Source organism: Panthera leo, chromosome B3, assembly GCF_018350215.1.
Source record: "Panthera leo isolate Ple1 chromosome B3, P.leo_Ple1_pat1.1, whole genome shotgun sequence".
NCBI classification, from domain to species: Eukaryota; Metazoa; Chordata; class Mammalia; order Carnivora; family Felidae; genus Panthera; species Panthera leo.
The window spans coordinates 24121023-24147744 of NC_056684.1; the positions used below are offsets into that span (position 1 = coordinate 24121023).

General features: G+C 35.2%; 1 protein-coding gene across 10 annotated transcripts in view; it reads right to left on the minus strand.

The window, feature by feature from the left end:
* Positions 1 to 26722, minus strand: part of UBE3A (ubiquitin protein ligase E3A) — a 91679-nt gene that overhangs the window by 44633 nt on the left and 20324 nt on the right. For 3 of the 10 annotated variants that reach the window (XM_042941254.1, XM_042941250.1, XM_042941251.1), the window contains exons 4-5: positions 25418 to 25630; positions 23865 to 23909 (exon numbers count right to left, since the gene is read on the minus strand). The exons of 1 other annotated variant lie outside the window; for it this stretch is intronic. In XM_042941254.1, the coding sequence (XP_042797188.1) occupies positions 23865 to 23909; positions 25418 to 25569 (197 nt within the window). In that variant the 5' untranslated portion in view covers positions 25570 to 25630. Of the gene's footprint in view, positions 1 to 8860; positions 8947 to 19493; positions 19597 to 23864; positions 23910 to 25417; positions 25631 to 26722 lie in introns of those variants that run through there. 6 more of the 10 variants (XM_042941257.1, XM_042941256.1, XM_042941252.1 and 3 more) reach the window with 6 other exon arrangements.

A 26722-nucleotide genomic window follows, 5' to 3' on the forward strand; every position in this document is an offset into this window, starting at 1 on the left:
CCCTCTACCCACCTCCCCTCTTGTAACCATCAGTTTGTTCTCTATAATTAAGCGTCTGTTTCTTGGTTTTCCTCTCTTGCAATGCCTCCCCCCCCCATGTTTGTTTTGTTTCTTAAATTCTACATGAGTGAAATTATATGGTATTTTGTCTTTCTCCAGCTTATTTCACTTAGCATAATACTCTCTAGCGCCACGAATGTTGCTGCAAATGGCAAGATTTCATTCTTTTTTATGGCTGAGTAATATTCCATTGTGTATATACGCCACATCTTCCTTATGTATTCATCAGTTGTTAGATATCTGGGCTGTTTCCATAAGTTTTCCTTTCTAGATAATGCTGCTATAAACATCAAGGTGCCATGTATCCCTTTGAATTAGTGTTTTTGCATTCTCTGGTTCAATACCTGGTAATACAATTGAAACTATAAAAATCCTATAGGAGAACACACAGTAACCTCTTTGACACTGGTCGTAGCAACTTCTTTCTAGGTCTGTCTCCTGAGGCAAGGGAAACAAAAGCAAAAATAAACTATTTGGGCTTCATCAAAATAAAAGCTTCTGCATGGTGAAGGATACAACCAACAAAACTAAAAGGCAGCCTACAGAATGGGAGAAGATATTTCCAAATCGCATATCTGATAAAAGGTTAGTATCCAAAATATATAAAGAACTTATAAAACATCCAAAAACCCAATAACCCAATCTAAAAATGGACAGAAGACATGAATAGATATTTTCCCAAGGAAGACATCCAGGTGGCCCACAGACACAGGAAAAGATGTTCGACATCACTCATCATCAGGGAAATACAAATCAAAAACTACAATGTGGCACTGTCTCACATGTGTCAGAATGGCTAAAATCAACAACACAAGAAACAACAGGTGTTGGTGAGGATGTGGAGAAAGGGGAACCCTCTTGCACTGCTGGTGGGAATGCAAACTGGTACAGCCACTCTGGAAAACAGTATGGGGGCTTCTCAAAAAGTTAAAAATATGACTTATTTTCTATATTCTTATTTTTTTCACATTTCATGGACTTTTCTTATGGAGTCAATAATGGAGGAGGGCCAAGTGAGATCTGATGAGAAAGCTCTCAAAGTAGACAACTGAAAATATGCATTTAAAATAGACAACATTGGGGCACCTGGGTGGCTCAGTCGGTGAAGAGTCCAACTTCGGCTCACATCATGATCTCACAGTTCATGGGTTTGAGCCCTGTGTCGGGCTCTGTGCTGACAGCTCTGAGCGTGGAACGTGTTTCAGATTTTGAGTCTCCCTCCCTCCCGCGCTCGCTCGCTCTCTCTCTCTCTCTCTCTGCCCCTCCCCCACTTGTGCTCTGTCTCTCTCTCTCAAAAATCAATCAATCAATCAGACAACACTTTCTATTTATTTATTTTACTTCCATGGCTCAGTGAGACAGTTCTACAAATAAATGTCCTATGGAATAAATTACATATAGAGGGCCAGAGTTACTCTAGAAAACTGGACAGAAGTCTTTTAAAAATTAGTTTCACCCTTGGGGAGAAGGGCACTGAGGTCAGCAATTAACTTTGAAATGCATGAAAAAATAAAGATGGAATGATGGACAGAAGGATGGATATGTGATAATACAAGGTAAGTATTAATAGTAAAATCTAGATGGCAGGCATATTGTGTCCATTGCAGAACACTTTCAACTTTGCTGCATGTTTCCAAGTTTCCAAAGTAAAACACGGGGAAAATACTGTTACCATACATACTATAACTTCTGAGAGGTCAACTGGCAGAGGAAATGATTTTAGCCATCAGTGGCCAAAACAGAAAAACCAATGTGTCATCAATGACACTAATACCATGTTTTCTGACTTTGAAGCTAGTTTTGAATCCATCCAGTACTCAACAAACAAAAACCCCTATAATAATAATAATGATAAAAAGAAAAGTTATGAGATGACCGTGAATACATATAGCAACTTAGTTTACTTGTCAAGGAGACAAATATTAGGAAAGTATTTTTAATATTCCTATACCAATAGCAAAGCATTGGGGTTAGGATCACTGAAATGACGGTCAACGACAAAGAAGATGAAAGTTGAAAAAAGATGTTAAACAGGTAGCTGAAAAATAAGTAATGAATACAGGAACAAAAAAGATGAAACCACAAAAACTGCTACTGTCAGAAAGGGAAGATGTGTTAACGAACAATGAGCAAACAAGATTGGAATCAATTAAAAACGGTAGAACATAAAAGAAATAGTAACTGTGACATGTTAACATAAAAACTAATGGTAGACAGGGGCGTCTGGGTGGCTCAGACGGTTAAGCATCTGACTCTTGATTTCGGCTCAGGTCCTAATCCCAGGTTCATGAGATTGAGCCCAGCAATGGGCTCCCACACTGAGCGTGGAACCTGCTTCAGATTCTCCCACCCCTCCCCTCCACTTATGCGCTCTCTCTAAAAAAATATTTATATAATAAAAAAGCTAATGATAGAGCATAAAATAATAAAAGAAGATAAAAAGGCAAAGATACAAAAGTCAATGTAAGCAGAGTGACTTTAACTGAAGATGAAGTTAAATGAAGATGTGAGGAATCGAGACGCCAGAGATAAAAAGGCTTATATGCTCTATCTATAAAGCTAATAAACACTTGCTTACTGATTTCTCAAAGTAATATGTCTCTCTGTTCCTTTTGGGATGTTGGCTTTGTAAACACTCCATCCCCTTCCCTAAAGTTATATTTAACATAAAAATTTTGGAAGAGTGAACAATGATATCCAAGGTAGTATTACACCTTAGAAAATTGGATGACATAAAACATATGTAACATAGCTGTTAGCTTTAAGGTTGGGTCTGTTACAATGGAACTGCATGAAATGTTAGATTATTTCAAGACTGAACGTACAATTCTGAAGTCATTATTACACTATATCCTACCAATAATTCATTAACTATAGAATAAGATATATTTTCAGGGGAAAAATATAAATATAAATCAGCATATTTTACTATGATAAACTCAACATAATAATAATCCCAAAGTATTACTTTATTGAGCTTTATGATCTCAATGCCCAGAGTGTGTGTTATACATTAAACATGAAGTAAAATTGTAGAACAAAATACTTATTTACCTTTAACCTGGTTTTTAAAAAAGTATCACATTTTATGGTGAAGTTGTAATGAACAAAAAACAAACTATATCCATCTGCCTCCCTCTAATTAAGATCCTAAAAGGATAGAAACACAAAAACACAAAATACTTGCTGGCATTAGTATAGGGTATCTATCAATTATCTGTGACAATCATGAAATATAGTCTTTGATTTTTTTTTCTTTCTAATTCGAATATAATCAAGACAGAAATTCATTCCTTGGTTGATAACATACTTCTGTGTCTACCATGGACCAGGCAATATGCCCAAAATTTTGTGATAAAGATCTGGTTAATGGGTTATTTTACATTCTGAATATTTTAATTACTCTTACAAAATCATCTTTTTTAGGGGTTTAGGGAGCTGACTAAACCTTGGAGTTATTAGAAACAATAGCTTTTATAGAAACTGTTGAGAAACAAGTAGAGTTTTCAGTGTTACAATGAGAAAATCCTGAAACAGATCTTTGACCTTATACTAAAGATAATTTACTAATACGTCTAAGTTAGCTTGTATAGGTGATAAATGAATCTTCTGGCATTTTCCTCCGATCAAATGAATTGGAGAAATACTAAATTTATCTGAACAAAGATAAAAAGCCAACCAGGAGAGATGTCTGCAAGATGGAGGAAAAAGAAGCTCCAGAATTTATTCCCTCACAGGAACATTAACTTATATACATGGTCCAAAAACCCTTTATGAGACCTCTAGAAACCAGTTAGAAAGTTGCAGTACCCCAAGCAAGCTCCAAGCCAAAAAGAGCCAGAAATATGTAAGAAAAACTTTCATTTCAACTATATCAATCCCTCCCCAAGATGGCACAGTTCATACTCATGATGAAAAGCTCAACCTGCAGCTTCACCCATTGGAATTATGTCCAACATTCCTGTTTTTTGGGGTGAAAGGAGCTGTCAAAGGGACAAGTTTTTGTGTTGGCCAGACTTGGAGCACTGATGGAACCAGCATATACTGGATGCCTAGAGGCTACAGAAAACACTGGCTTGTTTCAGGACTAGAGTACTTGAAGCTCTTGAAAAAGAAACCAATTAAGTCTTTCATTGGGAAATTACAAGCATAAGTCCGAAAAAGATACACCCCAATAAAAGGTATTAGAGTTACCAAGAATCTCTAATGAAGGTCTTCCCCTCAATTAAGCCAATTCAGAGACACTGGAAGAGGTGGTTGTTTTTATCAGAGGCAAAATCTACACACACACACAAAATTAAAATGCATATTAAAAACTACAAAGTACCCCCCGCCCCCAAAACCAAGAAATTACAGTCCAATTCCAATCAAAGGAACAAAATCAAGCTCTAGAAATGACCTTAAAGAAGCAGAGATCTATGAATTACCTGACAAAAATGCAACATTAACTGTCTTAGGGAAACTCAATTTGTTACAAGAGAACACAAGGAAAACAACGAGATGAAATCACCATGCATACACAAAAAAAGAATTAATTAGCAAAAAATATAAAAAAGAACTAACCAAAAATTCTATAAATAAAAAGAATACAATAACTGAACTGAAAATTCACGAGGGAACAATAGACTTAATCAAACAAAAGAAAGAAAATAAACCCAAAGTCAGGCCATTTGAAATTACTGAGTCAGAGGCAATTTTTAAAACGGAAGAAAAGTGAAGAAACCCCAAGACACTTATAGGACACCACCAACCCTACTAATATATGCACTTAGAGGAATTCCATGAGAACAAAGAATGTGGCAGACAGCTTCTCTGAAAAAGTAATGGCCAAACACTTCCCAAATGTAAGGAAGGAAATGGATATCTAATTTTAAGAGGTTTGAAGGACTCCAACTACAATGAACCCAAAGAGGCTGATACTAAAACACACTATAATCTCTGTCAGAAGTCAGAGACAGAGAGAATCTGGAAAACAGCAAAAGAAAAATGACTAGTCATGTACAAAGGCAGCTATCCTAAGACTATCAGCAGGTTTCTCAGCAAACCTTGCAGAAAGACCAGAAAGAAGTGGGATAATATATTCAAAGTGTTGAAAAAGTAAGTGCCAACCAAAAACAATGTATCTAGCAAAATTTACTTTCTAAATGAAGAATAAAGACTCCCAAGGATAAACAAAAGCTGACAGTTCATCACTACTAGCCCTGTTTTACAAAAAGGAAGTCCTTCAACTTGAAAAAAAACGAAAAGAAAAAGATAAAAAGGACTGTAAATACAAAATCATGTACAAATATAAAACTGTTTGGTAAAGGTAAATATATGGACAAATACAGGATCCTGTAATACTGTAATGGTGGTGAGTAAATCAGTCAGGTAGATGTGAAAGATGAAAACAGTTTTTAAAAAACTATAAATAAAATTGATACAAAACATAAAAAGACATAATTTGTATCTTCAGTGAAAGGGGGGAAAGATGTAAAGGAGTTTTTGTATACAATTGAAATTGCTATTAGTTTTAAATAGATTATAACTATAGTACAACTATAAGATGTCTTATGTAATTCCCATGGTAACCAGAAAGAAAATGCCTAGAGAAGATATACAAAAGAAAACGGGACAGGAATCACAGCATGTCACTACAAAAAATATCAATGAAACACAAAGGAAGACCTCACAGAGAAGGAAAAAAATAACTACAAGACATACAAAACCCATAAAAATGGCGATAGGAAGTCTTCCTTATCAGTAATTACTTTAAAGGTATGTGGATTAAACTCCTCAATCAAAAGACACTGAGTGGCTGAGTGGATTTAAAAAAAAAAAAAAGATAAGACACAGCTATATGTTACTTACAAGAGACTCACATTAGATAGAAGGATATACACAGACTGAAAGGATGGGAAGAGACATCCTATGCAAATAATAACCAAAAAAGAGAAAGAATGATTATATATATACATATATATATATGGCTATATATATATATGTGTGTGTACACACACACATATACATAGAAAAAAGAAACAAGTGACACATTATATGATAAAAGGGTTAATTCGCCAAAAATATATATTATAAATATATACGCACCTAACAGAAGAGCAGCCAGATACATTAAGCAAATAATGACAAAGAACTAAAGAGAAAAGAAAGATAGTAACATAGTAATAATAGGACATTTCCATATCCCACTTTCAATAATGGGAAAGAAAACCGATTAGGAAACACAGGACCTTAACATTAGACCAAATGGACCTAAAGACACACACATGACATTATACCCAACCACAGAATACACATTTTCTCAGTTGTACATGGGACATTTTCCACAGGAAAATATACCATAAAGTTAGTTTTAACAAACTTAAGGAGACTGAAATCATACCAAGTATCTTTTCTGACTACAATGGAATGAAGCCAGACATCAAAAGCAAAACAGGAGTATCTACAAAATACAGGAAAATCAAACCGCATATTCCTGAATAACAAATATGTCAGAAGAAAAAATCCGAAGGGAAAGCAGAAAATATCTGGAGACAAAGGTCAATAAAACACAACATACCAAAATGTATGGAATGCCACAAAAGCAGTATGAAAAGGGAAATTCATAGTAGTAAATGCCTATAGTAAAAAACAAAGACCGCAAATGAACAACCTAACTTCAGACTTTAAGAAATTAGAAAAACTCACTCAAAGTTCATCAAAGGAGGGAATAATAAAGATTACAGCACAATTAAACGAAATAGAGACAGAAAAATAAAAATTCAACAATTTAGTATTGGTTTTTGGAGACTATTAAGAATATCAACAAACCATTAATTAGACCAAGAAAAGAGAAAATGCTCATAAAACAAAAGTCAAAAATGAAAAAAGACACATTATAACGGATGCCATAAGAATAAAAAGGATCATAAGAGACTGCTGTCAACAACATATGCCAAAAATTGGATAACTTAGAAGAAATGAGTGTATTTCTAGAAACATAATTAACAGAACAGAATCATGAGGAAATAAAAAATCCGAAGCAACCTGAAGCAACCTGTAACTGGTAAAAAGACTGAATCAGTAATACAAAACTTCCCAACAATGAATAACCCAGAATCAGATAGTTTCAATGGAGAATCTACCAATGATTTAAAAAAAAAAAAAAATTAACAAGAACCCTTCTCTAACTCCTCCAAAAACCTGAAGTGAAGGAAATACTGTGAAACTCATCCCATGAGGCCAACGTTACCCTGATACCAAAATAAGACAAAGAAGAAAAGAAAAATACAGACAAATATCCCTAATGATTATTGATGCAAAAACCCTCAATGAAATACTAGGCAGTTAGAATTTAACAATACATTAAAAGAGTTATACCATCACCAAGTGGATTTTATTCCTGGAATCTAAGGATGCTTCACCATACAAAAATCAATCAATCCAACACAATGAATTACCAAAATTACAAAAATAACATGATCACCTCCACTGACACAGAAAAAGCATTTGACAAAAATCAAGATCCTTTCATAATAAAAACATTCCATAAACTAGACAAGGAAGGAAATTACTTCAACACAATAAAAGCCATATATGAAAAGCCCAGAGCTAAGATTATACGTAATGGTATAAAACTGAAAGCTTTCCCTCTAAAATCAGGAACAAGGCAAGGATGCCCACTGTTACCATTTCTTTTCAAAACAGTACTAGAAATCCTAGACAGAGCAATTAGGCATCCAAAGTGGAAAGGAAGAAACAAAATTATCTCTGTTTGCGGATGATATGATCTTATGTGTAGAAAACCCTAAATTTAGACCCTGTAAAAAAAAACTGTTAGAATAAATCAAACTTAGTAAAATTACAGGATACAAAAGTCAACCAATGCAAAATCCAGTTGTATTTCTATAAACAGTGAACAAAAGGAAATAAAAAAATATTCCCATTTACAAAAGCATCAAAAAGAAAAAAATACTTTACTAAAGAAACTTAACTAAGGAAGTAGACTTATGTAACAGTCCCCCTTATTTGTGGGGACTCTAAGGGGACTCTAAGGACTCCAACAGATGTGTGAAACCACAACAGTACCAAAACCTATATATATATTTTCCTATTGATACTTTTGATAAAGTTTAATTAATAAATTAAGCACAGTTAAGACAGTAACAATAACGAAATAGAACAATTACAATATATTACAATAAAAGTTACGTGAATGTGGTCTTTCCCTTAAACTACCTTATTGTACTGTACTCAACCTTCTAATGATGTGAGATGATAAAATGCCTATGTGCTGAAATGAAATAAGGTGAATGATAGATGCCTTGTGATGTAGTATTAGGCTACTATTGACCAAAATCTGACAACACCGAAGAATCATCATCTGCTTCCACAATGCAGTTGACCATGGATAACTGAAAACACTAAAAGGGAAACAATGGATAAAGAGAACAATGAAAAATATACAATGAAAACTATGAAATACTGCTGAAAGAAACTAAAGACACAAATGTAAACATGCTGTATTCACGGTAAGACTTAATATTGTTAAATGCCCATTCTACCCAAAACAATCTACATATTCAATTCAAACCCTACTGAACTGGCATGTTTAAAAAAAAAAAAAAAAATCTAAAATTCATATGGAATATCAATAGGACCCAAACAACAAAAACAATCTTGAGAAAGAAAACAAAGCCAGTCTCATACTTCCTGACTTAAAACATCTTACAAAGCTACAGAAACCAAAACAGTAATGTACTGGCATAAAGACAAGACATAGATCAATGAAACACATCAGAGAACCCAAAAATAAACTCACATATATGGTCAAATAAACTGTGGCATAGATGCCAAGGCTATCCAATGGGGGAACAAGAGCCTCTTCCACAAATGGTGCTGGGAAACCTGGATATTCAAATGCAAAAGAATGAAGTTGGAGCCTTACATCTTATACTACATTAAAAAAAAAAAAAAAAAAGTTAACCAAAATGGATTAAAGAACTAAACATACGGGGGCCTGGGTGGTTGAGTGACTTGATTTTGGCTTGGATTGTGATTTCACAGTTCATGGGATCGAGCCTCATGTGGGGCTCTATGGTTACAGGGTGGAGCCTGTTTGGGATTCTCTCTCTCCCTCTCTCTCTGCCCCTCTCCTACTCACACACTCACTCACTCTCTCTCTCTCTCTCTCTCAAAATAAAGAAATAAACATTAAAACAAATAGGGGCGCCTGGATGGCTCAGTCAGTTGAGCATCTGACTTCGGCTCAGGTCAGGATCTCAGAGTTTATATGTTTGAGCCCGACATCAAGCTCTCTGATGTCAGCATAGAGCCCACTTCAGATCTTCTGTCCTCCTCTCTCTCTGCCCCTCCCCAACTCATGCGTGTGCACGCACACGCACGCACACACACACACACACACACACACACACACTCTCTCTCTCAAAAATAAACATTAAAAAATAAATAAAGACCTAAACATAAAACCCAACATTACAAAACTCCAAAAATAAACATAGGGAAATAGCTTCATGACACTGGATTGGGCAATGTAACACCAAAAGCACAACTAAAACCACATAAAACAAAAGCAAAAATAGACAAATGAGACTACAGTGAACTTCTGCACAGCAAAGGAAACCATCAACAGAGTGAAAAGGCAACATATATAATATGATTATTCCATCTCCTGGGTCTGACTAAACACTCCACCTCAGGAAATAGAAGAACCAGGGATTGAGACTGGAAGACAGCAGAGGGGCCACAGGATACCTCTCAAAGACAGGAAAAACAGAAGGAGAGAAAGCAAGTAAGAAAGCATACAAAGATCACAACCTGAGGTGGCTGTTTTAATTAATATTAAATAACAAACATTAGCATGGCCATGGGAATGGAAAGGAGCAGCAAAACAGAGGTGAAAAGAGTATGAGTTCTTCAAAGACTGAGAAGTGACTAACAATGAAGACAGACATAGCCATAAAGATGACATAGCCAGAATGCATAGCCTCAAAGGAGCAGGAATTTTTATGCTGAGAGAATAGTAACAGTCCAGAACCATCAGCGGAGAACAAGAATAACAATGTGTGGGAAACGAACAGGTCAGGCTTACTGTACCTGTAACCTAGCTTCTGTATCTAGTGATACAGAAACTATTCTTGACACTCATCACTTTTCACTCCTTATTTTGTTTTAACCTTGCTGAGAAATACAGACCTGGAAATTTATTGTGGGCTTTCAGGACACATCTCCTGATTTTCTCCCTTCTCTCTGACTGTTCTTCACAGACTTCCCTCCCTAATCTGGAAATGTTTATACTCCCAGGGACCAACCATTAGACACTTTCTCTTTTAAATTTCTCTTTGAACCATCATCTTTTTCAAGGCAATACCTGATGACTTCCAAATGTCTCTTTCAGCATAGTTTAACTCTGCTTGAGAATCTATTCCAAGTTTTCTGGCTATCTTCATATTAGCTCTTTAAGAAATTTACTGCTTGAAAAGATAAAGGCCAGATGATTTAAATATCATAGGAAATACAGAGGTACAGTAATACAAAGAAAGACAACTTAGCCAAGATAAGTCACAAAGGATGACTAGGAGATGACAAAAAAATACAAGGAATATTACAGGTAAGAAGGGAATGAGTAAAGGCACAAGAGCCTGAGAACATCCTATGACAATTTCAAAGATAAAGTTCAAAACAGGACTCAAAAATATGAAGCGGAAGGGAGGAGCCAGATTATGAGAGACTTTGAATTCTGATTTTAGTCAGCCGAAAAGTAATCTAATAAAGGTGAATGATTTTCACCTCATAAAAATGCACATATACTCCATCTTGCAAAAAATTTCAGAGGCATCACATACTATTTATAAACCACTAGATAAAAACACATTCAATACAAGTCCCTGAAGGGTTTAAGCACGTCAGTGATTAAGCCAAATTTGCCTTTATGATAATTCTATTTTGTAAATTGGGATCAAAGCTGGCAAAAGTGGAGGCAGGCAATCCAGTTAGGTGATGACTACTGTAATACACCAGGGAAAGAAAGCAGCAGGAATGAAGAGAAGGAAACTAATGCAAGAAATATTTAAAAGATGTAGCATGTAGGGGGTAAATGAATGGAAAGAGCTAAATGCCTAGGTTTCTGTTATGGGCAACTGGGTAGAAGGTAGAGCTACAATCTAAAATGATAACAAAAACAACCACCACTCATTAACCTGCATTAACCTATAGTGAATGGTTTTTGTAAGTTGTGTCCTTTAATCCTTACAATTATCCTAGCAAGAAGATTGCAGAAGCCAATAAAGGATCCAGTAAATCAGAAAGTCCTGCTTTTAAATAATTTAGGGGAAATAGCATCTATTTTCACTACATCTTTTAACTTTGAATCCCATTTATAGCCAGCAAGTTCTATGTAATAAAGTACACCATCCCCATTAATGTTTCTTAAAACCTTTTTAGGGACACATAAGATATAATGAATAAAATGCAAAATTAACATAGATTCTAAACAACATTTTATTAGAGTACCTGAACAAAACCAGCCAGGTTTTGCTCATTCTGCTTTCTGAGAAGACTCAGCCAGAGGCAGCTCATCTATTCATTCATTCTTACCATTAACCAGAAGCACAACACCTTCTATTTAAAATACAATGTGTAAGTTTATATGATGCTTCATGTGGTAGAAAAGTAGACCAATTCAAGCCACTTCAAAGCCTAACACTTTTCATTAGCTCCTATGTCTATCAGAAGAAAACCCAGGGCTTTTCAGTAGTGTCGAGGCCTTTCACTTGACTACTTCACTTTGTCATGCCTTTCTGCTTCCAGCTACATTTTTTTTAGCACATCTCCTCCCATCTCCTAAATCTACATTCCAGCAATACTGAACTTCCTACAGTTAAAAGGATTTGTTCTACCGTCTTCCTTGGTTCCAGGTGTTAGAAAAGTTTTCTTCCTGCCCAGAATACTATGATCCCTACTTACACCAAGTAATTCTCAAAGACTCAGCTTAGATATCACTTCCAAGATTATTACATATCCCTTCTCTGATCCCACAGCAACCTGTACCTACTCTAAATGCGCCTTATTATAAATGCCAATTATTTAGATGGTAGGTTCCCTGAGACACATGACCAAATAACTTCTTTACAGTTATATCCTCAGGACCTAGTAAATTATGAAACTTTAATAAAGGTCCTTCAATTTCTCTTCTGGTATTATCTACATAACAGTGTCAACCCTATCTTTTTCTAGTATTTAACCATAAAGGGAAATACCTGTCAGAATACTTCCCAGTTTCAGAAAAAGGAACCCTTGTGCACTGTTGGTAGGAATGAAAACTGTGTAGTCACTGTGGAAAACAGTAGGAGGTTCCTCAAAAAATTTAAAATAGATTACCATATTATCCAGTAATTCCACTACTGAGTATTTACCCAAAGAAGATGAGCACAGTAATTCAAAAAGGTAAATGCACTCTATGGTTACTGGAGTATTATTTACAATAGCAAAGATATGGAAAAAATCCAGGTGTCAATTGACAGATCAAAGGATAAAGGTGTGGTACATATATAATGGAATATTATTTAGCCATAAAAAAAAAATGAAATCTTGCCATTTGCAGAAACATGGATATATCTGTAGGGCATAAGGCTAAGTGAAATAAGTCATTCAGAGAGAAACAAATACAATACAATTTCACTCATACACAAAATTTAAGAACCTCAACAAAGAAAAAAGAGACAAATAAACAAACAAAAAAACCAGACTCTTAACTAAGAGAACAAATTGATGGGGGCGAGGGGAGGATTAGTGAAATAGGTAAAGGGGATTAAGAGTATACTTATCATGATAAGCAATGAGTAATGCATAGAACTGTTGAATCACTTTACTGTAAAATATAAAACTATGTTAATTACACTGGAACTTAAAATGGAAAAATATGAGCATTTTTTTAAACAAAAAATACCTCCCAATTTCATAGGTTTTAACAGAAGCATAAAAAGAATATGCAAAGGCTCAATCTGGAGAGGAACACAGTTATCAGAACCTATAGGAGAGGATACTGAAAAAAGAATTATCTCTATTGACTAAATAGATTTTTTTCCAAATTTTTATTTAAATTCTAGTTGGTTAACATACAGTGCAATACTGGTTTCAGGAGAATTCAGTGATTCATCACTTACATAAATACCCAGTGCTCATCACAAGTGCCCTTCTCAATACCCATCACCCATCTAGCCCATCCCCCACCCACTTCCTTCCATCAACCCTAAGTTTGTTCTCTATTTTTAAGAGTCTCTCACGGTTTGTTTCCCTCTCTTCTCCCCCCCCATATGTTCGTTTTGTGTCTTAAATTCCACACGAGCAAAATCGTATGGTATTTGTCGATGAAAGAGATTTGTATCTTTAGAATGTACTTCCAGATGTTATTTAATCCATAAATGCTGTTATACACGTTAAATATATCTAAGTTGGAAGTTACACAGAATTATTTTTCCCATTCCATACAGAAAATAAAACCATCCAAGCTAGATCTCAATTTCTGACTTCTGGTCCCACATGTAAAGAGCTAGAAAGCTGCTACTCCAATCAAACAACAGGTAAAAATCTGAACAGACAAAAAATTAACAACTCTTCTTCGGTTATTGGAAGAGGAATGAATACAGGGCAAATTGCTGCCCCAAAGACTGGAGAGAGAGAGGCAAATACACGCAGCCATGGTTTACTGAAGCAGAGAACAGGAAACCATCAGCAGAATCTGTGATGTGAGAGGAAAACCTAAACTGCAATTGACAAATTCCTGGAGGCTCACCACAGAAAAGTCTAATAGTTAAAAACTCCCAAAGGGACCTAGCCACAGCAGAGCCCCCACAATTTTGTGATATTTACCTCAAAAAACTCAACCAGGCTCTCACAGCAAATGCTGGAGAAAAATCCCCTCATGCTTCTAGCAGGGGAGGAAAAAGGAAACATTTGAGATAGATCAGAGAATTTATAACAAGACCTATCCTCAGGGGACACTAGTTATCCAGAGCCTAATCTGCCAGGTATTATCAGAGCCTAAGTGGCCTGTGTACAGGAAATATCCAACTCCAGCCCACTCTAGTCATCCTGTTCCACTTAAGAGGGGAGGAAAAAAAAAATGAAAGTTCACAATCCAGAGGCATAGCCAGGCTCACTAGAAGACTAAGACGTAAACAAAAGACTACAGAACACTTCCCTTCCTCCTACACCACAATACCATATTATTAAGGCCTATTTATAGCAATTCCTTTTACCTGGGAAATCACATCCAGCTATCTAGAAATATTACAAGGCATACTAAAGGCAATAAAACACTGTCTGAAAAGACAGCAAACACAAGAACTAAATACAGCAGGGATGTTGGAATTAACATACCAGAAATTTAAACTATGATTAATATCCTAAGGACTCTAATGGATAAAGTAGACAGCACAAAAGAACAGCAGAGCTATGTAAGCAGAGAAAAACCAAAGACTCAAAAAAGAAAAACCAGAGTTCAAAAACACTGTAACAGAAATGAAAACTATTTTTGATGAGCTTAATAATGAATTGGAAACAACTGAAGAAAGAAATCCTGAACTTGAAAATATACCAAAAGAAACAGAACTGAAAAGCAAAGAGAAGATTGGCAAAAACAATACGCAAGGACTTGTGGGACCTACAAAAAGTGTAACATACACAAAGTGGGAATATCAGAAGAAAGTGACAGAATCAGAACTGAAACAATAATGACTGAGAATGTCCCCAAATTAGTATCAGACATCAAACCACAGATCCAGGAAATTCAGAAAACACCAAAAAGGATAAATGGTAAAGCAAACAAAAAACACCCACCAAAAAAACAAAACAAAACAAAAAAAAAACAACAAAAAAAAACCCACACCAAAACCAAAAAACTACACTTGGCATATCATTTTCAAACTACAAATAATCAAAGATAAAGAAAAAATTTTGAGAGGCGCCTGAGTGGCTCACTCGGCTAAGTGTCCAACTTCAGGTCATGATCTCACAGTTTGTGGATTCCATCCCCATGTCAGGCTCTGTGCTGACAGCTCGGAACCTGGAGCCTGCTTTGGATTCTGTGCCTCCCACTCTCTCTCTCTTCCCCTCTTCCACTCACACTGTCTCTCTCTAAAAAATAAACATTAAAAAATTAATTAAAAAAAAAAAAACAATTTTGAAAGAAGCCAAGAGGAAAACAACTACAGAAGAATAAAGATAAAAATTACACCTGACTTCTCAGAAACGATGCAAGCAAGAGAGTGGAATGAAAAAGTGTCAAAGAAAAAAAACCCCACCAACCTAAGAATTCTATACCTTGAGAAATCATTCTTCGAAAGTAGAAAAGAAACACTCTCAAGCAAAAAAAAAAAAAAGGGGGGGGGGGAATCTGTTGTCAGTACATTTGCCTTGCAAGAAATTATTAAGAGAACTTGTTTAGACAGAAAGGAAATGATATAGATCAGAAACTCATTATCTATATAAGGAAAGACTACTACCAAAGGAATAAGTGGAAATAAAATAACTTATTTTTCTTAACCTTAATTGATATAACAGTTTGTTCAAAATAATAATGCCAACAATTTATTCAGTTATGAATATTTATGTGTGTAAAATTTTAAATACATGTTTATATATGTGAAATAAATGACAGCAATGATAAAAGGACAGAAGCAAGGAATATTATAAGGTACTCCCATTCCCTGTGACATGTATAGTGTTACTTGAAAGTAGACTAGGTTAAGATATAAATGTATACTGCAGACTCTAAGACAACCCCAAAAAGAAAAGTTAAATGAAAAGTAACTAACTGATCTACTTGCAAGTGAGAGAAAATGGAACATTATACAATGCTCAAGTAAAACCACAAAAGGAATAAAGAGGATAGAAGACAAAAACAGGAAAAAAAGAGCAAGAGCAACAAATAGACAACAGTAACAAAAATGTTAGGTACTAATCCAACTAAATCAATAATCACTTTCAACATTAGTGTTCTAAATGCATCAACTGAAAGACACAGATTGCCAGACTGGATAAAAAAAATAACATCCAGGGACGCCTTGGTGGTTCAGTCAGTTAAGCATCCAACTTCGGCTCAGCTCATGATCTCAGTCCTAGGTTCAAGCCCTGCGTTCGGCTCTGTGCTGACAGCTCAGAGCCTGGAGCCTGTTTCAGATTCTGTGTCTCCCTCTCTCTGCCCCTCCCCTGCTTGCACTCAGTCTCTCTCTCAAAAATAAACATTAAAAAAAATAAATAAATAACATGCAACTATACATTGTCTACACTTCAAATATAAAGATACAGATTAAAAATTTAAAAAGGTACTGTGCTAACAATGAAAAGAAAGCTGGGCAGACAGGGAAGACTTCAAAAGCAAGGTGAGTCATCAGAATTAAAGAGGGGACACAACATAATGATAAACAGTTCAATTTTCCAAGAAGACATAACGATCCTTAACATCTGTGCACCTAACTAAAAGGCATCAAACTAAATAAGGCAAAAACGGATACAACTACAAGAAAAAATAGATAAATCCACCATCATAGCTGCAAACTTCCACACCCCTCTATCAGAACTGGACAGATCTAGCAGGCAGATAATCAGTAGAGACATAGTTGAACTCAACAGCACCATCAATCAATTAGATATAATTGACATCTCTGGACTACCTCATCCAACAACAGCAGATTACACATTTTTCTCAAGCTCACACAGAAAATTCGTCAAGATATATCACATTCTGGGCCATATGATATACCTTAACAAATTTAAAATAACAGAAATCATACAATGTCTACTCTTACACTACAATAGAATTAAGCCAAAATCAGTAACAGAACAATAACTGGAAAATCTCAAAATACAAGGATATTAAACAAGTCAACAAAGAAATCCCAACAGAAACCAAAAATTCTTTTCAACTAAATAAAAATGAAAACACAATTTATCAAAATTGTGGAATGGAATGCAGTGAAAATAGTGCTTAGAGAGCACTAATTATTAGAGCACTAATTTATTAACACTGCATGCATGTATTACAAAAATAAGAAAGAAGTAAAGTTAATCATTTATATTCCCAGCTTAATAAACTAAAAAAGAGCAAATTAAATCCAAAGTAAGCAAAAGAAATAATATTGTAACAGAAATCCATGAAATTGAAAAATGGAAACCAATAGAGAAAAATCAACATCAAAAGTTCTCTCCTCTAGCCAGGCTAACTAAGGAAAAAATAGAGGACATGAATTACTAGTATCACAAATGAAATAGGGGACATCACAACAGATCCCACAAACATTAAAAGGATAAAAGATATACTACGAATAACTCTATACCCACAAATTTGACAACCTAGATGTAACTGACCAATTCCTTACAAGACCCACTCTGCCAAAACTCACAAGAAATACACAACCTGATAGGCCTATATCTGATATGAAAACTGAATAAATAAGTAACCTTCCAAAACAGAAAGCACTAGAACCAAATGACTTCACTGATGAATTTTACCAAAAATTTAAGAAATTGTACCAGTTCTTCAGTCTCTATCAGAGGATACAAGCTGTAACTCCAGAGTCTAATCTGATTAAAAGGCTCAGCTTTAAAAATAACAAAATCTTGCCACTTAAGACAATATTGATGGACCTGGAAGGTATTATGCTAAGCGAAGTAAGAGAAAGACAAATACCATATGATCTCACTTACAAGTGGAATCTAAAAAAAAAAAAAACAAAAAACCAAAAACAAATGAACACGTTTAAAACAAACAAAAAGCAGAAAAAGATCCATAAATACAGAGAACTGGTGGCTGCCAGAGGGGTGGGTGAGAGGGGAAAAATGGGTGAAGAAGAATGAGAGGTACAGGCTTCCAGTTACAGAATAAGTCACAGGGATGAAAGGTACAATATAAGGAATATAGTCAATAGTTCTGTAATAGTGTTGTATGGTGACATATGGCAGCTATGCTTCTGGTGAGCATGGCATAATGCAGAGTTGCTGAATCACTATGTTGTATACCTGAATCTAGTGTATCGCTATGCATCAACTATATGTCAATAAATAAATAAAATGCAAATTCACGAAATTAAACTTTACATACCTATAGAAATAAATATTTTGGTTATTGTTTGTGTTTTAAGAAGGCTCACTTTTATTATCAAATGACAGAATGCATGTGGAGTACTGAGCACAGTGGTTTATCATATGCTAAGTGCTCAAGATGTCAGGTGCTACTACATAAATAAGTTCTCAAATATATATCAGTTATTTCCACATAAACTGATCCCAGAAAATTCTTCCAACACTTCTGCAAGGGAATTAAAAAGGCAGAAATAAACATTTTGCATTAACTTCAGAATTTCACTCTTTCATATATTATTTACTTATTACCTCTTGCAGGCCAGGCACTCTATCATTAGGCTTCCATACTAGTATTAAATGAGTCAGACAACAATGAAATCAATTAAGTCAAATGACATTAAATCCCAAGATGACAAATGTAACAGGGTAAAGGTAACAGAAAACAAAGAACATGACAATTCTTTGTTGAAGTTGGTCAAGGAAGTCCCCTCTGATAAGACATCATTTGAGCAGAGATCTCTGGGGCAAGTGAAAGGAAGCCATAGGGATATCATAGAGAAGGGTCGCAAACAACAGGCACAAGTCTTTTTTCTTTTTTTAATTTTTTTTTAACGTTTTATTTATTTTTGAGACAGGGAGAGACAGAGCATGAACAGGGGAGGGTCAGAGAGAGGAAGACACAGAATCTGAAACAGGCTCCAGGCTCTGAGCTGTCAGCACAGAGCCTGATGCGGGGCTTGAACTCATGGAGTGCGAGATCATGACCTGAGCTGAAGTTGGCCGCTTAACCGACTGAGCCACCCAGGCGCCCCAACAGGCACAAGTCTCAAGAACAACAAAACATTAAAGGCAAAATCATAAAGCCAGTGTATATAAAGATAAACAAGAGAGATGGAAAGGCCACACAAAGTGAAAGCTTGTACAGGGCTTGAAGATCTTCAGATTTTACTCTGAGACATATAGGAAGCCCCTGAAAAGTTTTGAGCATAAATAACGTGGTTTAACTTCAATTTAAAACAGATCACTCTGGCTGCTACCCAGAAAATACAATGAAAGGGGCAAGGATGGAAGCAGCAAGACTACCAGGGAAACAATTTCATTCTTCTGGCACAAGATATTGGCTTTAAATCAGCATGATAAGGTGGAAATGGTGTAAATAAAGTGGTACAATTAAGAGATTTTCAAGATGGAGGCAACATGATTTGCTGATAACTTGAGTAAGACAAAGATAAATTAAAGATGCTTCCAAAGTTTTCGATAAGCTGGAAGAAAAAAAAAAGACTTCCTACTAATTGAGGTAGCAAAAAGATTACAAGAAAAGTAGTTTTGAGAGGATGAAAATCAAGACCTACCTTGGACTTGTTAAGTTTGAGAATCAGACATTCAATTATTGGATATATGAGTTTATAATTCAGAGGGTAAGTCAGAGTTAGAGATGAAAATATGAGCTCTTACCTGGAGAGAAAAAATAATGATGGCCTGAGACCTGGGTCCTACCAACATTTACAGAAAACTAAGTATTTATTTCAATTACGGAACCATAAATCAGTTGATATGTTTACCCTTGTTCCATTTTCTTAGTCATACACTCATACGCGCAGCCTAAGCACTGAAGATAGGGTTGGAGAGTAACTACCAAAGGATGAGAATTCTGAAGTTGCTAGAAATTGCTTTGTAATCATTAGAAAAAATTAGAGTCTAAATTAATATGTACAAAAATATTCCACTATGTGGTATATATGAATTTTTTAAAAATACAGGGCAACTATTCATACAATTGGATAAAAAGATCTGGGTTATTGTGTTAGTTCTATTTCTAGGCTAAACTATAGCATGGCATGCAACTGTTAAAGATTTTTACTGTTTTTCTGCAACCTAGGGAATAGGCAACACTAGGTATATTCTTTAATTTTATAATTACCATTTAGAATGCACCCAAGATGTTCCGTAAAGGATGCCAAATGTAAATGTGTCTCCAATTGCCCCCCAAAAAATCATTCTTCAAGATGTTGCCATTATTCAAAGATCCTAGGATAATTCTTAGGTAAAACCAACAATCCTTCATTATCTATTTTGTACATCAAAACTCATACAATTTTGGTAGAATAAACTGGACCTACTCACTTTACTAAACCACTGTCTGGTTATAGCTTCCACAGGTATAGTAATTTATGAAATGGGGATGGACACGAAGACAGAGCTGTATTACAACGATTATAACTGGAAGCTTAGACGCCGTTATCAAGACATCATGTTAGGTCTAATTCCCAGCTATTCTACCTTAATATGATCAAGTTAAAAAGTACGGCAGCTTGCTGAACTCAACCAGAACTGAGTACCAGAGTTTCATCTGGAATCTTGTGACACATATCTTACCATGTTTCACATTCTTGCTATCCTTCATTTTTACTACAAAATGCCAAGCTTCATCTACTGTTTTCTATTCTTTACTATTGATTCATCCCATTAATCTACTCTACTAAGATCTCTAGAAAAATATTTATAATACAGGTTGTCCCTACTCTTCAACTGCTTTATATAATGGTTCCTCAACCTCTTAGCTTTCACTAAAGCCTGGTTTTACCCCAAAAGGCACTGCTTATCTTGCATCCCTTTTATGTGAGGATTCCATAAACAACTAAAACCCGTAAATCCACTATTATTCTTCTAATTCCTTGTATTTAAAACAATGTCCATCAAAACAAAATAAACACAACACAAATACAACTTACATTTGAAAATCATATTATCTACCTGAATACATTTCCTCTGGTAAATTATACCCATATACTAAAGGCTCTATTTTGCCCCCATTTATATCACTGGCATGCTGACTTCAATGTCTGTGTTCATGATCTACCCCAACACTTTAGCCCCCTCTTACCCAAAATACTTACTTGACTTTCTTCAGAAACCTTCACCTCCTCTCTATGTCAATCACTACTGTAGGCATATTAAATATCCAACCCCTGATCATTATCATCTATCCTTATAAAAATTTCACTTACACTAAACTATCTCTCTGACCTATCAAGGCTTTTTATAACCAGCCTAACACCTGTCTGGCACCACAATATATCCAATCATGGCCATCACCAAAGACTTACACATTCAACTTACTTCAGTGTTAACAACCTATGCACATGCCACTAGTAATTCTGTCCCATCTGTTCTGCTAATACCCAATCTTGAAATACCATGCCTCTTTTCTGGCTATTAAAGAAATTCTTTAAACTCCAAGTATATGTTCCCTAACCTCAACTAACCACTCAGTAGCATGAGACTCAATAATATTTGGTCTACTTCTTCATCCATTCTCCCCAGACACTTTCCAAATTTGCACAGTCTTCTCAAATTCCCTAATCAAACTCTGTGTTCCACAAAAACCTATTAAAACATGTTTCTTAGAAAGTTTCATGCTCACAAAACTAGAATAAAAAAAATAACTGCATTAGGATGGCAATTATCAAAAACAGATAGTTACAAGTGTTGATGAGATTATTAAAAAAAAGTATAGAGGTTCCTCAAAAAATTAAAGAATTAGCATATGATCCAACAAGCCTACTTCTGGGAATATGCCCAAAGAATTGAAAGCAGGGTCTCAAAGAGATATCTGTGTTGTCCTAAACATGTCATGAAAGTAATCCAAGTGTCCATTAATGGGTGAAAGGATAAACAAAATGTTATATACATATAGCAGAATATTATTCAGCCTTAAAAAGGAAGACAATTCTGACAAATGCCACAACAGGATGAAGATTGAGAACATTACGCTAAGTGAAATAAGCCATCACAAAAAGACAAATATAAATAATTCCACTTATATGAAACAGAGTAGTCAAAATAGAAAGTAGAATGATGGTTGCCAGGAGGTGGGGAGAAGGAGAAATTGGGAGTTATTGTTTAAAGGATATAGTTTCAGCATTGCAAGATGCACAGAGTTGTGGAGAATCTACACAACAATATTAATGTACTTAAATACCACTGAATTGCACTTAAAAAATAATGTTACCTGTATTTTATCACAAAAAAAAAAAGGATGAAAAACGTTACATGGACACATAAATTTGAGAAATACATTTTACAATCCCTTCTTGGAGATTCACAATGTACATCAGCACTTTAAAGTATTCCACTATTTTCAGTAAAGAAACCTGTTTAATTCTGTAGTTCCCAAATTTATTCAACAATTGAACCTCCTTTTCAAGAAGTGTCTACTAACATCTCAAAGGAGAAATAAACAGTGGTGTAGCAGACCTATACAAATTTACTGAGAAAATACTCCAAGTAAAAATGACCTTTGACTGGGGCACCTTGGTGGCTCAGTCAGTTAAGCATCTGACTCTTGATTCTGGCTCAGGTCAGGATCTCACGGTTCATGGGATTGAGCCCATGTCAGGCTCTGTGCTGTCAGTGGACTCCAATTGGGATTCTCTCTCCCTCTCTCTCTGCCCCTCCCTCTCAAAATAAATAAACTTTAAAAAAAAAAAGACCTTGACTTCCCCTATTCTCATCTGCAAACACATTTAACATTACATAACCATCTTTATATCCTTCTTCTAGTTTAAGATAGGGGTCTCTGCTCTTATTCCAAAGCAATCCCTATACCTATATACTTCATTTCAACCCTTACTATCTCAAAAACCTTGCTTCAATAATTACCACCTTCCTGTTACCTTACCTTAAACTTCTTAAATTCTTACAACTAGTCACTGAGGTCTTAACTATTTCACTTTCTAAATACTTTTCTTAAATCCAGAGAACGTTATCTTGAATTCCTATTCACTGCCCTTCTTAGGGCTGTCACTGACTGAACTGCTGAAGCCCTGGTCACCTGCCACCACAGACTTCAATTCTGTTTCTCTGCTGCCAAAACTATTAAAAACCTGTCTAACAAGGTTACTACCTCTTCCTCAGCAAATTCTTTATTGACTCCCAGATACAGGCCAAGGCCCTTCACATATGCACATGCCACATATGAGAGACAGGCCAAGGCCCTTCACATAGCTGGCAAGGCCCTTTCTATCAAGTGTTATTTTTCACTTTCCTACTTATGATCTAAAAATCCTCAAATGCCTACTGTTTCCTACACTCACTATGCAGCTTTATAACTTTACCCATGCTTCTGCCTAGAACAATTCTGACTATGCTTCTGGCTACCTAAGTTCCAGTTACACTTCAAGATTTAATTTCGCCTTCCCTGGCCACCCCTATTTCCCTGCCACCTGGTTTAGGTTCCTTTTGAATACCTAGGTAACACAGTATTCCTTAATGTTCCTGTTGCATCCTCAGTATAACTCTACCAAAAAGATGATTTGCTTCTATGTCTTTCTACTAGGTACACTGTAAAATTATCTGGGTTAGGGACTAATTATTATGCATCCAGCATCACCAGCTGCTTTATACATAGTGAGTATTTAATAAGTGATTGTTAACCTGACTCTTTCCCCTCTCTATTTCTCCACAACTTCTAGGTGACCAAAAAGACATTACAATACAGGAGTATACAATTATCCACTTAAAAGTAGAAATCTAGTACCATGTTACCAAAGTTTAGAGGTATTTATTTGGTAGGAAAAATAGTAGGCACAGTCCTCTCTCCCAATTTATTTTTTAATGTATTAGTCTCTTATAACTGGAAATTATTGTCAAATAACATGACACCTTTAAAGCAATCTAGGTTAACTTAAAAAACACCATAGCCTCAACCAAGTTACACTTACATTCGGCTAGCTTCGATGTTGTCAGACTGAGGTTCTCCTGGCGATCTGTAAAATGCAATTGAGGAAAGTTAAGCAGAATATTCCATATTCCAAAAAGGGCAGACATGTTATTTTAGAAGACAAATTTGAAAACAAGATTTAATTGTTAACAGTTTTAAAAGTAACTAAAGATTTCAACAGAAGAAAAAAGCGATCAAGTCAGACTGCCATTCAACACATTTATTATAAAAGCTGGACTAATAAAAAAGTCAGCACATTGTTTTTAAGGAAAACTGTAAACACTATATTTAGATACCAACATACAAAGCAGTATAATAAAACATAATTATTCACAAAGTCAATATTTATAATAAAAACATACAACTACGAAACTTTCTACAGCCAACTACTAGTTATCCATAATATCAAAAGTATTCACTGGTATTCACAGTCCCAAACTATATTTAGATCAGGGGTCAGCAAACTATTTCCTCGGACAACAAACTAAGGCCTGGGCCAGGCGCCTATTGTTGTACAATTTTATTGGAATACAGCCACACTCATTCATTTACATATTGTCTATGGCTGCTTTCAAAACACTACAAGAGCAGAGCTGAGAAACTCTGATAAGGATATATAGCCCACAAAGCCTAAGTATTTATTATCTGGCCCATTAAGAAAAAGTTTGCCAACTTCTGCTCTAGATAATTTAAATTTAAATCTAATAGCCTTGGGAATTTTGAGACACTTTAAGTCAGATTTACCATTCTAATCATGATTATCTTGGTTTAACAATGAAATTAACTTTCCCTGAAAATACACTGGCAAGATGCACTACGTATCAAAAGTGTACCAACTGGGGATATTAAAATTTTACTACCGATAATTGTGAACTGACTTCAGTTATAAATAGTTGCCAGTTACACCAAAAAGTATTTTATTTTCATTTTGAGATAGGAATCAATTTTGCCTATTCCCACCATGCTGTTAAAAAAATAAATTCCTGTGATCCTATTCAGTTTCATCAACACTATTGGTCAGTGTATACTAAGGTGAATCAACATAATATTGATTTCTAACATTCAAATTCTCAAGATTTTTAGAGATCAAAAGCTAAATATCTAAAATGACATTATAAGGACTTGATTTGTGAATTTATCACTGACTTGAAATTTCTAATTCTGAACTTTAACAAAAGAATCTTAAATTCAGAGCCACCAGCAAAATAAAAAAAGAAAAGAAAGAAAAAGAAAAAAACAACAAAAATAAACAGTTTTCCACATTTCTTAGCTTTTAAAAATCTCACTTCTTTACCAGACTTTCAAAATTACCCCTCACTGTAGTTCATTCAGAGTCCAAGGACAAGAATGCCAAAAAAAAAAAAAAAAAAAAAAAAAAAGACTCCAGCAGCTCAAATATTTTAGCTCCTCTTTGCAGTATATTTACATTTTCAATTTTGCACAAAGTTATATTAGAACTAAAAATTGGGGCATGCTGGAGGTGGCAGTGACTTGGCACTGACACAAATGCAAAAATTTCACTCCACCCTCTCCCCCAGGGAGCAAGCAAATCACCTTTGTGACACACCTGGTCTCCACCAGCCTTGTGGGTAAGTACCCCAAGATTGCTTCCAAACTTGTTTGTATGTCTCAGACAGAAGAGCTAAAAACTGATGATAACCCCATGTACCAGCTGACTCATTTTTGAAAGTGCGACCCTCCAGCATCAGATGTCATACTGTAAGGAGGCAGAGCAGGCTTGCAAAACAAAAAATAAACCTGCTGGCACTAAGGGAAGAGAGGCAGATTAGAAGCTTTCAAACACGTAGGCGGCAAAACTTTCAAAATTAACAGGGAAAGAGAAAGAGAGAGGGAAAAAAATGAGGACACAATGACAGGAAAATTAAAATACTACTGCAAAAAGGTAAGACACAAGCAAGAAGGAAAACAAATTCGAGTCTTAGAAGCACAATATATAACTGCTGCAAAGTTTTGAGAAATGAGATAGACGTTAAATACATCATCAAATGGTAACTACACTCTGTTTTCCAATCTCTGTTCCCTAAACAAGAGAATATGTAAACATTAGCATCAAACTGTCAGCAAATTATTATATAGTTAATACATATTCAAGTGAGCTACTAAAAACCATTTATAAGTCAAACCAAGCAATTTAAACCAATTCAGTCTAACAGGACAAAAGAATAAGAAAGGATTGAAAGAGTATTACCCAAAAACAGATCTATCCTCAGTCTCTTAAACATGGTTAGCCCAAATTGTTTTCTACTCAAAATGGAAATGGTTTTTTAATTAAGAGAAAAGTGAATATACACAGAACTAGCAAACGCTTTTCTTGCAATGAGTAATAACAGTATATGTTTGAATAGACTTCTAGTCATTCTGCTTATATTTCTGTAATATTCTAAATAATTTACCAAAAAAAGTCCTAAAATTATGATTCTGACTCTCAAACTATGAAATATCTAACATCTAGCATTAGTTTCCAAGCTTTACTTTGGCCACTAAAGCATTTTTATTCATTACTGTCAAGTTTTTGGAAGTAAGGATCTAGTACATGTTCAGGATATTATCAATGGGGAGAAAAAAGAAAAAGTACTGACTTAAGTTAACCTAGTTTGTCAGAATAACAAACCAGAAAAGACACTTTAAAATAAACAATAAGTAACATTAGAAAATAAAAAATAAATCTTGGAAGAGTCTCAATTTTAGGTCTTGATTTGGATCACAGAAAACTGATCACAAAATGCCTACTAATCTAGATAGTGCAGCATGAGCCAGAACATTCAAATGGAGGATCACTTCCAATAATAATGGGTGCAGCTTGTCCAGCCAGCAAGCCACTCCTTTTACCTCCACGAT